The following is a 13,027-nucleotide window of genomic DNA, read 5'->3' as shown; positions in this document are numbered from 1 at the left end:
ATTCAATACAGCAGACTATGGCTGTGTAACATATACAGCGAGCAGTGACTTGCGAGTCTCATCCATCATATAGTATTGTAATAATGCTGAAACTCTTTCAAAGTTAAAGGAATAGTTTGACATTTTGGGAAATAAGCCTATTAATAAGATTCTGATGTATCCATTAAATATGAAGCTACAGTCAGGAGACAGTGTCCAAAGGTAAAATAATCTGCATCAGTGCGTCTAAAGCTCACTAATTATTGTTACATATTTGTTTGGTGAAAAAAAAAACTGTGGTTTTACAGAAGGATTTGTGCTAAGCTAACCATCTCCTGGCTGTAGCTTCATACTAGGACATACTTAACAGCAATAACCATCTTCTCCCCTAGTTAAACCTTGACTTTCTTGTTCAAGAGGATATTTCGATAGTAATATATCACATAACAATGTGAAAAGGGTTGCTCTCAGTGATGAACTCACAGACAATTACCACCTGAATCTGCAGCTCCTTAACGTTATAGCAAGTTTCAGTTCATTGTTTAGTGTTTAGTGTGATTTTGTTCACTCTCAGAGCTCACATAGAGTCATTTTCAGGCACCGCTGGCAGCTGTTTTCAGAGAAAAGGCCCCTAAAAAACAACCGTACACTGCCTGTCAGGCAGACTGACAGCAGGCAGACTAGCTGGTGAACATAAAGAGCCAGATATTTTCACTCAGGATTTGGTGGAGACCAAAAGCAAAGAGTGAATATTGGGCTTACATTTATCAGGTTCAAGAAATATGACTCCAAATGAGTGCTAATGTTGCGCCGTAACTGTTAAGTAAATGGAGTAAATAAGCAAACAAAGTAGTTTAAAAGATGATAATATGTCTGGATGTTCATAACTTGTTTCCACTTGAACCCATAAGGATGCAAATAAGAGTGTTTTCTAAAATGTAAAAACATTCATTTAACACTATTTACTGTTACTTTCTTTTATTTGGTTGATTGATTTTTGATCTGGGAGTTGTTGACTGTGCTGGTTTACAGTGTTGTTCTTCTCATGTGACAGGATGTTGTTTGCCTGCAGACCTGCTTGGTTTGATTACACACAAGACAACTGATCAAAGCACCAAATGTGAGCCAACTCGGTTTAACCTGAGAGTAAGACCACCCTTCCTCCCCCCCCCTCTCGTCCCCTGGTGCCTGACTTCCTCTCGCTTCTAGCAAAAGGATTATCAGGTGCCTAATGACACGGTGGGGGCCAGAGGAAGGTCAGTTCCCCAGCCCGAGGCTGCTGATGTGTGGGCAGGCTGTGCAGCCTCGTTGGCCTCTGGTTTGCAGGTGGAAGGAAGCCGCAAATCAGGTCAATTATAGCTTGGTCTCAGCCACAACATAAACAAGACCTAATGAGGATTTAGCTACCTTCCACTGATACTATCAAACAAAGGCGGATTTGCAAAAGTGTGATAAGTTAAAGGGTCAGTTAACCCATACATACAAATCCAGAAAAGTTAATACTCTTGCACATATTGTCACTATCTTAAGCTAAAAAAAACAAAATAAAATCACTATAGTAGTCACTCTTATTGCTTATTCACCCATCTGGACGAACTACATGGAAATCAATAGAAATGTGATGTCAAGACAGTGAGTTGAAGATCGATGGTGAAGTGGCAGGCTCTCTGTGTCTGCTCATCAGACAGCACACTGGCTGTACAAAATATTACGTCTTCAATCGACCACTTTAACCTCATGATTACACTCCTGGCTCATTAATATCTCCAAAATATTTATCACAACTTAGAATGACAGCCGTATACTGTTTATAATGAATAGCTCTTCCCACTAGGAATCCAAGTACAGACAAGAAGATACATATGGATTTTAAGAATAACTCGCTCTGACTGATGATGCTTAATCTAGCTCTGAGAAAGTATAAAATAAAGCCTGGGTCTTCACATGTGCTCGTACCTGACCTGTTAATTACACACTGTGGCCACAGGACACCCACAAATCTTCTCTCTCATCTTTTTCTTTTACTGGATGGGCTGTTGGCCTCTGCCTGGAGGCAGTGTAAAATGCTTTATTTGAGCTTTTAATCCAGGGCAAAGCTACAGTCAGTTAAAAAATGTCCCTCTTGTTGCCATGGTTGCCGTGCAGTAATTGGCTGCAGAGACAATTAACTGAGTTGAAACCCTTTTTCGTGGTACAGCCTGCAGTGGTAATGGCTTTTTTTCTCTGGTAATATTAAGGCTTAATGTTCTTGGGACATGGAAACTTAACATACCAGCTATCAGTAGCCATGTATTATTTAGTCTGGCATGACTGCCCTGATAGATGATAATAAACATGTCAAAATATTTTTCCTTCAGGAAGTTTATAGCCCTTAAATGAGATGTGAAGCAGATAAAGACAGATCCAAAGCACAGCCTTCACTTTTTCCAGATAAATAATATATATATATATATATAAATATATAAATATAAATAATAACATTTCTGTACTAGAAAGTCTACTAGTCTTCTCAGCAGTATCTTTTTCAACCTATATGTCTACTGAGTATAGTCGTGCAAGAAAAAGGTAACTTGACCATGCTGCAAAGAAGGACTAAATACCTGTGGATAAATGAAGTACTATATCTCCAATACAACTGCTGATTCTTGCTTTTTCTAAAGGTTAGTCCCGGTCCATCAATGAATAGTTTCCTATTAATTTGCATCAGTATAAGGACTATTACTATAAGAACCTGTGATCTTAGATGTTGCATCCTTTGCAGTCTCCGCAGACTCTCGTCGTACAGCTCGCTGGGCACGTCAAACCCTTTAGACTGACAGGTGCAGGATGCAAATACTGCCCTTTTCCTTCAGACGTGAACGTGAACCTGTGCACTTTGCAAATATCATGTGCTCGTTGCACAGCAAGAAAACAAAGCCTTGTTTGTTTCAGCTGTGGCAAGAGTTTGATTTTGTTCACGGCAACTGAAGGCAGTCTTAGCGATTGATTATTCATCAAAAAACCCTCCACTGAACAGCAATTGTCTAATCATAACTTACTGTAGTAATCACTAGGCAAGGCAGGCCGGTTAAGATATTGATTTCTCCACATGTTGGAGCAGTGTGCACGGGGCCTTTAGTAAGATAGATAGTGTGCATTTAAAGAGTTTGGAGGGGGGGTTGATTTGCCTTCCCAAAACCAAAAGCCTAGAGCATAAATTTAGGGAATGAATTAAACTGTGTGTTTGTCTGATCTATCATTAGCTGGGAACCTAAAACTCCAGCAACCACAGCCAATGTTCCCCGAGATAGCGTTGCGTTTGCCGAACACAGCGGGTAGTCCTCAACAGCCTTTTGTCTTGTAACGCTAAAAGTGAAAATATGATGTTTGAAAATATAAACAAGTATGAATAAAATAACAGTCTGCTCTTACTCCTTACTCATTTTGTTTCTTTGTTCTTTATTTCTTTATAGTCTGGGGCATGTTAGCTTTAGCTTCAGTCTTTTAGGACTGCATCATGTAGCCACCAAATGCATATTTAAGATGCCATTTACAAGACTTTACAAGCTTAATTAGTTAGACAGTTGTCATTTGAGTTGTCAGAATTGACGGTCTCTGGCTAAAATTGTGACTTTGTTTGAGCCAAAAGTTACTACAAATTTCAATCAGAGTAATTTTCAATCAACTCACAGGGTATAGCGTTATTTAGCTTACATACGCCAATAAAACCTGTTAGTGACATTTGGCATTTCAGCTGATAAAATCAAACGACTAGAACGGCTAAAAAGAAGGTGCTGTTCACTTCTTCTCATTTAACTAGAAGAATTCCGAGTGAGTAAATCAGCTGCTGTTGCCATGGTAAACTTCATTCTAGAATGGAATGTTGTGACGGGCATAGCTACAGTAACCAAAGGGGGGTCAAAGGGTCAGTAACCAAGCAATGTCTCAGATGTTGCCACATCGCTTGGATTTCATGTAATATATGTCAATGAGGACGAGACAGCTGTTGCATTTAGTTGTTTGCATCTGTAGGAATTCAGTTTTGGCTGTTTTATCTCTCCCCAAAAATGAGGTGTATTAAAACATTCGGGTTTCTTGAGAGGCTGAAAAAAAGCACAGTGGTAGTTTCAGATGATCAGAGTGGAAAAACAGGTCTGGCATAAGGAAGAAAACGCATACTCCTCAGAGACATCGTTCATGTTCAACACAACGCCTCGGTCTCGGTCTGCTTCCATTCAAGATTTCATCACTCCATAACCGAGAAGCTGCACACGCTGGTTTCATCATGCTGTGTCAAGGGCATCAAAGACAGCTTGGTTTATGAAGTCTAGGAGGACTATGCTAACAGGTTCAATATACAAATCACTCAGTGCCAACTACAACCTTCTAGAAAGAGATTTTGTAGGAAATGACTTCAGATGAGACAAAAGTCCATGTCAGAAAATCACTCCAAGGATCTGGTGTTTCGGAGAGTTGTTTTACTCTTCAAACAGACTTTGAAAAGTAATTCTCGCAACATTGCCTCCCCCCGTCAAACTCAACATAAAGATGCCAAGTGAAGGACATACGCACTGGAATTTAAGTTATAAGTTATTAACTTTGAAATAAATGCAATCCAAGTTTCAGACACGCAATCAAAACAGAGTTTAAATTACTGAATAAATCATGTTTGACAACTCGTTATTGTGGCCGACTTTGAATCAGAGCCCATGGGAGAGACAGGGAGAGAGAGAGAGAGAGAGAGAGTCTGACTGTGGATGAAATGGTTTGAAGTCTCTCCCCTTTGCTCACATTTGCTTTAAATTTAATGGGCCTAAATTGTATAACTCAAAAGCAAGTGGGAGAGGCAGATCTGGAGCCGTGCCCACCGCTCTGCCCGCTGCCCACTGAGAGAGGTGGAACGGCGCTGGAGAAGAGGTGGTGACAGTTGGAGCTAAAGCAAAACAGACAAGACTGAACCCAGAGCTACGACACACAGTTTAAAGGGTAAATTAAAAGCTGAGGAAACAATGCACTCTGCATTAATGACCCTCTGCTAAGTTCGCCCCTCCTTATTTACTGTTGCTATGCCCGTTAAGCTTTGCATTCTAGAATGCGGTTACCCTGACAACAGTGCTAATTCTTAATAATTCATTGATTCCACACAGAATCGGTTGAAATGTTGAATGTCATTAGCAGCTAATATGAGCTAAAAGGGTCCAAAGGGTCCTAAATACAAAATGTATTCATTACTCATTTCACAACACAGGGTTGAATAACAAAATGCAAGTTGTAAACCCTTTGTGCAACTCACAAAACATGAAATATTTAAATGGATGAATATATAAGTCATAAAAATAAATATATTCCCACATTCTGAGGAAAGAAGCCGCTCTCCAAAGCAGTAACTACACTTTTTTGACTGCCAGCCAAATGCGTTTTAGGTAGGTTAAATATTGATTCTCTAAGTAATTTTCATGGCTTAAAAACAATGACCATGTATTTGACCTATGCTTGAAAAAATGCAGTTACTTTACTTTTTATTACCATAAACAGATTCAAAGACAGAGTGCATTAGCTTCAGTTTTAGTGTCTTCTTCCTGAGAAAAATCTAAATCTAATTTGATGTCTTATTACATTAAATCTGTATCTTGGTTTGGTTTTTGGTTGGATTTTGTAAGATAAAACATTTAAAAGCTCCATTTCAGTCATAACTCAAATTCGACCAGAACTGTAGTTACTGCGGTTTGCCTTTGTAGGGTAGTGTAGTAGGGTAGTGGTGCAGCGAACAGACTGTGGCTATAGGGTGTGTATTTTATTTTAGTATCCACATATGCTGCAAGACTGAGGCTAAAGCTACATGTTCTAATTAGTATCTTCTCCAGTTGGTGATTCATGTAAAGTAGAAAAGCAGCTTTGAAGGTCAGACTTATGCATTATTGTTTGTATTTTCAAACCACATTGTTTCACTTTTAAGATGAGGACAATCCAAAAATGTTTGGCACCTCGAGTAACGAGTTTGGCTGGAGTTTTCTTGTGCGTGAGCTTCCCCAATCCATGCAAATGTTTAGCATTTATCAGAAATAAACACACTGTTTAACCTATTTCTTCCAATTTTGCTCAAAAAGACACCAAAGACAAATGGAGCGGAGGGTACAAACACATCCAAAAACCTTTGACAGGTGTTGGATCAAAGGCAAAAGAACCAGACAAAAGATCCACACACTGTACTAATAGCTTGCAGCTATTCTATTGAGCTATGTTTTGATCTAACGGAGATCTTTGTCAGGTGTCAAATGCTGAAGATACACTTGCTATGATTGGACAGTTGCTGTTGAGGGCAAGGGCTTAGTGGCATGGTTCAATCATTCATTATTTTCTATATTAAAAAAAAGTTATTAATTTGTTTCTTTCTGTGTAAAAGTGAGCAAATGTAAGCTCGAAAGCTGTGTTTTTACTCACTGGGTATCTGTTGGATCTTGTGGACCACCACAAAGGCATCAGACAGACCCACCTTCACCGGGTGATTGACAGAGCTGATCTGTGACACCTCAATCGGGATCTGAAATAGAAGACAGGGAAAATCAATTACCAGAAACACAACAATGTGAGTGGGACAGACCGGGCCCGTCAGCATTGACAATTCAACCAATTTATTACTATCTCCCATAGGAAATCTGCTGAGGCATTATGCAACCTCAATAAGCATATGGCTATCTTCGGTGCAGAGAATAAACATTTAAAATGAGAAACAACTCAACTGAGACCTGACTTATATCAGTCAGAGAGAGAGACCCTGACGTTTATGGTCCAATGCAAGTTACATTTTAAATCAGGTATTTTGATTTCACACAACACATCAAGAAATGAGTTAAACTAGACAAAAGTACAGGGATAAATTCTTAAAGGTAAATGAGAACAGAGGTCAGGTTACTTTTTTCAGACCGGTAATAGCAGCATAATGAGATACCTATTAGAAACAAGTCTAATAGCTTCTATTATGTGAAAAATAACAAATTAAAAAAGGAGGCATCAGTCATAAAAGAAGCCGCTCTGCTTTTATAATAGTCGCAATTATCATAGATCAGTTACTTAGTTAGGGTTAGTCTGTCTCAAAAGCCTGGAAAATAAGGCAAGATGGATTACTTAATTAGTGTTTAATCTGATTTCTCCAGTGTTACAGTAAATGTCAGTGATTTATGAATTTTGCTGTCGACAATGAAGGTCTGAAGATCTGATTGTGAACATTGCTCATGTCTGTTTTCTTTATTTTATAACTTTTTTGTACATGAAATCCAGCTGCAGCACTTTGGAGCTGACTTTTTATGGTTAGGCGTAGTTTAATAGACAATAAAAAACAGATAAATTGTGTCAGAAAGAGTATAAAGATTAGACATAAGATCACTGTCTTAGTAAATCAGATACTGAAGATAAAATAGGAAAAACTGGTTTGATAAATGAGTCCTGACCTCTTTATATGCAAAAACAATCCTGCCGGTGTTGTGCAGTGTTGCCTGGAAGGTGAAGCTTCCCAGGTTGTAGTTATCCTGGAGGTGGACATGATCCCATTGCACCACCAGAGCGGTCCCTAAAGGGGAGAGAACCACAATGAAAACACTTACAGCTCATATGCATTAGGGTGGCACAGAATCACCTAGATTAAAGGAAAAATATAGTAGTCACTGTGTGCTACTGTCTACAGATAGCTCACACTTTTTATTCTTCTAACACTGACTTATTTTTCACTGGTTTTGAAATACCATCTCTGCTGTCTCAGATCTAGCGTGAAATGAACCACTGACCGGGCAAAAGTCTCTGAATAAGAAGACATCAATGTAACAATCATGTTTGTAAGGCGATATGTTTTTGAGGGATTATTTCCTGGCAGACACTTCATTTCGCCCCGTGGGTGTGAGGTGATTGACACTGAAGTAGTGTGAGCGCTGATATGAAAACACTCTACTGGAGCAGGATGAAACGGCAATAAAACTGAAACTTTTGACAAAACCGAATCAAGGCGTGGTGGTTACTGTGATGGATTATAGCTCCAGCAATTTTCACAACAGTGAAAGTTTTTCATACTGAGTAAGAGCCAGTGACAGTGCTGTAAATTACTTCTTCTTATGGAACAGGAAAATGCTTCCAACTACACTGGCTGAAAGCAGTCGCCAAGGGCAACATTTACACTAACTTAAAGAGCGAGCAAACAAAAGGACATACTTTTTCACCTCTAGTCATGCATATAGCTTTAGGTTTTATTTGCTCATGTTGTCAGATATCAGTCTCCGAAATTAAAGCCGCCACCTCTATATGATGATGATGATGATGATGACGTTTTTGGTGCTAACAGCCTTAAAAATTTGACATTTATAGCGTTTCTTTCCAGAAAAAAAGACCTGGTTACACTAAACAGTCCAGATTTCCCTGTCAACAGTTTTCTTTAGAGCCACTGTACTTTCTACTAGTGAAATGTAATAAAAACTGTTAATAACAAGGTGTGCAAATTAGAGAAAGACCAGAGAAAACCATGCTGCTGTTGAGTTTTTCTGTCTGTTTTGAGCTACATGAGTTAAATTCCTTTCCCTCCATCGTATTGAGGAAGAGTTTGAGGAGAATATCTCAAAACCATCAAACTGAAACTACAGTATCTAGAGCTGAAACGCTGGGTTAGTTGATAATCGATTCATTGCTACGAGCAAAAAAAAAAAGTTGAATTGATGAGACAGCAGAATGAACTGAGTGTGAACTCAGATGCAAAAGTTCCTTCAGAAATGTGTTGGACTGATCCTGGTTGAGGTTTTTCATGCATAAACACTGCCAAGCATCCTAAAGATCTCTGGAGTCTATGAATAAACGAATGAATCCATGAATAAATGAATAATGAGTAACTAAACCGTAAAAGCAGCATGCTATAACTTTAATACACACTTGACCACAAAGGGTCATCATTAGGTGTCGCCTTAATTTGGGTACATATTAAATTAGCACCAAACTCACAGTGCTTTCAGCTCAACCCTCTAGACAGCGGGCCTCACATTACTTTTAACACTATTCTGATTTACTGTGGACTTTGGAGAACCTATTGACGTGAAAGCTATTCCCTCCTCCGAGCTGGCAATTTGGCAGTGCGCCAAGGCAATAAAGGTTTGTTAAAACAACTAATCAATTTTTACGTCACATAGCCAGAGCTCTTCCATCAAAAGCAAAGATTAGATTCAGCTTCTCTGCTGACAGTTTTTGGAGAACACAGGCACTAGGCACAGGTACAGGAAACCCCCATTATAAATTACACGTGTATGAACAGAAAGCCTCTGGCTCTAGACATGGATGTTGCATGAGGGAGCTTAGACAAGTTTGGATCTGCGCTTTCGGCTTTTTGACATTAAATATCATGTGACAAATATTATCCCACCTTGACAACTATGGAGTTAGGAGCAGCAAATACAGGGCACTCTGAGGCGCTCTCTGGCACTATTTTGAGTGTTTGGGTGGGAAATAAGGAGAAAACGGGAACACTGAAGAGTTGCTGTGTGACGCATTAAAGAGGACGGAGTTTAGGAGACGACAGGAATATCAGAGAGAGGACCGGAGCACTAAATTGCTGCTGCCTTATGGCGCAGCGTGCTTACTCAGTCAGCACAAGTTAAACCTAATATAAGTCTGCTTAAAATGCATTGAGTTCAAGAAGGGTGGTTGGCGTGCTATCTGGGGCTTCCTGGCTAAAAATACAGAGTGTGTGAGGAGGCGTGGAGGGAGTACACACTGGCCTTGTTTCTGATTCCACTTACAAGCCTAACATGCTGTATGAACTCAAAACAAACAAATGGAAATCTAGCTCTATCACATAAGCCCACCCTCGGCATGATGAAGACTTTTTCTTCATAAGGTTTATTGTTGTTTATGGAGCATCAGTTTTATGATCTTACTTTTTTTTCGAACGTATTTCTTACAATTTTAATGTTTTTTTAGGTGACCACAGCAGACATTTTGACTCATTTTAGTCACAAAAGCATAGGTGTTACATATAACATTAACAATAACATATTTCTAGAATCCAGTTAGTGTAGGATTTAGTGGCATCTAGCAGTATAGTTGCAGATTGCAACTCACTTCCTTCACCAGGAGGAAGAAAATATGGTTACGAAACGTGAGAAAAACCTTGAGCCAGTATATTGTTTGTCCATTTTGGGCTACTGTAGAAAAATCCTCCACAGTGTCTGCAGATAAAATGTCTCCATCCAAGGTAATGCAAACACAACTATTCCTATTTTCAGGTGATTATACACTAAATAAATCCATTTAGATCCTTTTAATATGTACATACTGGACCTTTAATACACGTTTATTTACATGAAGCGACATAAATGTGTTTCCTTAGTCCAGAAAACAAACCTGATTGCCTCTCTACTCCAGTGCAGAAGGTGTCTGTAATGCACTTAGTTCTGCCCTTTCAGAGCAAGCAACTAGCCTGCTAGCTAGTCTGTAAACGTGACACAAAGACACAGATTTATGAACTAACAAGCGAGACAAGAGTTTTATTGTCTTCACAGGCTCTCTCCCATGCAATAAAAATGTCATGTCTGTCTGCCACACAAATTAAAATTAAGTGGTTGAACTGGAGATCAGATACATCAGCCCAGTATGTCTTCTATATGGGTGTAGGTGTTGAAATTGTTGGAGCCACTTTTCTCTAGGTCTCAAGCGACCGGGAGAACAACAACTAAGCTCCGTGTAATTTCGTTGTAACTTAAGCTGTCATCAGCTCAGTGTAAATTGGGTATTTTGATTCCTCTGGGCCAAATGAACCACACATTTTGGGCTCAAAAGATTATAGTTCTTAAGATAATACGGAAGAAATTCTTTACCAGCATCAGATGAGTGTTGCAGCTCCTTTAGAGGACTTAAATTAATCCATGAGTAATGCATGAGTGGATGTTACAGAGTTGTACTGTTGTATAAAAAAGGCTGTGAGAGGTATTTTTAACACTGTCAATATGGTCCCACTGGAAACAACAGCAAAATCTGCCAGCTGCTGACACTTTTCACTCCTTTATAATTGTGCGATATCAAACTTCAGAACACTTTTACACCGCTTGATTAACTCATGTCTTAACTTATCATATTCTTTATTTAGCAGACTCTAATTAACAAAAAGTTTCTTAAAAAATGAGCGAAAATTGAAGATCTAACAACAAAGCTTCACACCGTCTCCGTGAAGTTTCATACGTCTCCAACTGTCCCGTTTGAGTGTCGAGAACAAACAATACGTCCCTGCTGCAAACGCCTCATCACGCTGCTCACAGTGTGGTGTAGAGAAGTGCTGTCTCTCACACAACACAGCAGACCATACAGTTCTGCTGTATTGGCAGGACATTGACTGATGGACAGCGTGTTGAGGAGCAGGCGGGCTGAGAATCGATCGGCTGCCAGTTTGGTTAAAGTCTGATGAGCTCCACTGCAGAAGGTCACACAGTTGGTCAGTCACTCTGCTGCAGAGGGATTAGACGGCAGGGACTGACATGGAGGATAACAACCATCACAGATGGCAAAAGATAGGTGCAGAGAGTGAGGAAGGGCATACATTTAGTTTAAAGTGAATAAGTGGAATTTAAGGGGATGTTGCAGGGGTCGTGGAGAGTTCAATAGAAAATAATTTAATGAAAAAGGACTGTTGTTTTGTAAATGACTCTCTTGTATCTTTAGTAATAACAGAGTATGTGCATTCATTTCAAGATAATTTTGAAGAAAATATAATTTAATACTGTAGGAATGATACATATATTCATATATAGGCTAATACACTGTCTGTAAAAAGTGTAGGAGTGGATATTGATACATACTGTAGAAGCATGGTAAAATCCATTGAGATTGTAATTGTTTGTAAAACTGTATCTTCTGTACTGTGTACGTTAAAATGAGCCCCACTTACTACAACAACAAAATCTTATTTAACAGTATTGGCTGTGTGTAATTTGTTGAGCACACCACGATATCGGTCACTCTGCTAGCTTAACTGTTTTTATGATTATTTCTTTCTTTGTTTTAGTATTTTCTAAAGCAGTGTTTCTCCAACGTTTTACACTAAATACCATATCAGATAATATAAAGCTCTCCAAGTCAACCCTATTCAGCTATGTTTACACAGAAGGCAGGTTTATTCCAATTATACGTTTATTTATTGATGTCTGAACCCTGAATGGAAGCGGTTCAAGGACCAGAGAACATTGAACATTAGAACATTAATTTTACCTTTGCTTACTATCTTGCCATCATATTTTAGCTTGTAACTAATCATGGATGTATGCGTGTGGTACGTACATGAACATGAATGTGTAGCAAAAAAATATTACAGGAAATACAACTTATTTGAAATTACATTTCAGTCATCTTGTGGTATTTTCCTTGAAAATGTTGTAGTATTTTACTACTAGTGGTACACGTACCATAGTTTGAGAACCAGTGTCCTACCACCAAGCTTGTTGAGATCTAATTTTATTCAAAAATGGTACCAGAACAACCAGCTAGTTGGAGCCAAAAGCGCCACCTTTGTGCCTGAACGCAAGAGAGAGTAACTGCTGCACATTCAGGCAGAAATAAGATATTAGGAGTAAACTGCTGTTACCGTTGTCAAAGTAGATGACGGTGGAGTTTCTGGAGACGCTCGGGTCAAAGTTTGCCATTAAAGGAGCGATGTACTGTGTAGCTGTTAGCATCCGGTGGACGACGTCACCCGTGTAGATGAACCCTGGGGGAGAAAAAAGAGAAAAGACACAACATATTACTTTCAGTGCACTGAAAATAGTAGTTAAAATTAAACTCTTAGAGGCTCTCACAGTTAGAATCAGCAATGTGTAAATGTATCACTTATAGTGTTTTAAAGTGGATTCACCCTTTAGCAACTCATAAAAACAAACATCAATCTTCCCTCCCTCCACTCCTACCTTTCCTCCCTCTATAAAGCGGTTATCTGATACAGTATATTTCAGGAAGACAACAAGTCTGCCCTCCAGTCCAGAGTTAAAAGCTGCTCATTACCCAACAACCATCACTCCTCTCTCTGTCTCCGGCCTCATGCTACAGGCTGCTTCAG

General features: G+C 39.1%; 1 protein-coding gene across 1 annotated transcript in view; it reads right to left on the bottom strand.

Moving 5' to 3' along the window:
* The window catches only part of plxdc2 (plexin domain containing 2), a 93,690-nt gene that overhangs the window by 21,797 nt on the left and 58,866 nt on the right, over nt 1–13,027 (bottom strand). Inside the window, exons 5-7 of the mRNA XM_035673263.1 lie at nt 12,560–12,682; nt 7,407–7,525; nt 6,400–6,499 (exon numbers count right to left, since the gene is read on the bottom strand). Of these exons, the coding sequence (XP_035529156.1) occupies nt 6,400–6,499; nt 7,407–7,525; nt 12,560–12,682 (342 nt within the window). The remainder of the gene's footprint in view (nt 1–6,399; nt 6,500–7,406; nt 7,526–12,559; nt 12,683–13,027) is intronic.

Source organism: Morone saxatilis, unplaced genomic scaffold (genome assembly GCF_004916995.1).
Source record: "Morone saxatilis isolate NCDOM2014 unplaced genomic scaffold, NCSU_SB_2.0 Contig0, whole genome shotgun sequence".
In the NCBI taxonomy this organism is placed as follows: domain Eukaryota; kingdom Metazoa; phylum Chordata; class Actinopteri; family Moronidae; genus Morone; species Morone saxatilis.
Note: the sequence above shows the minus strand (reverse complement) of the source record. Positions and strands in the feature narration are given on the sequence as shown.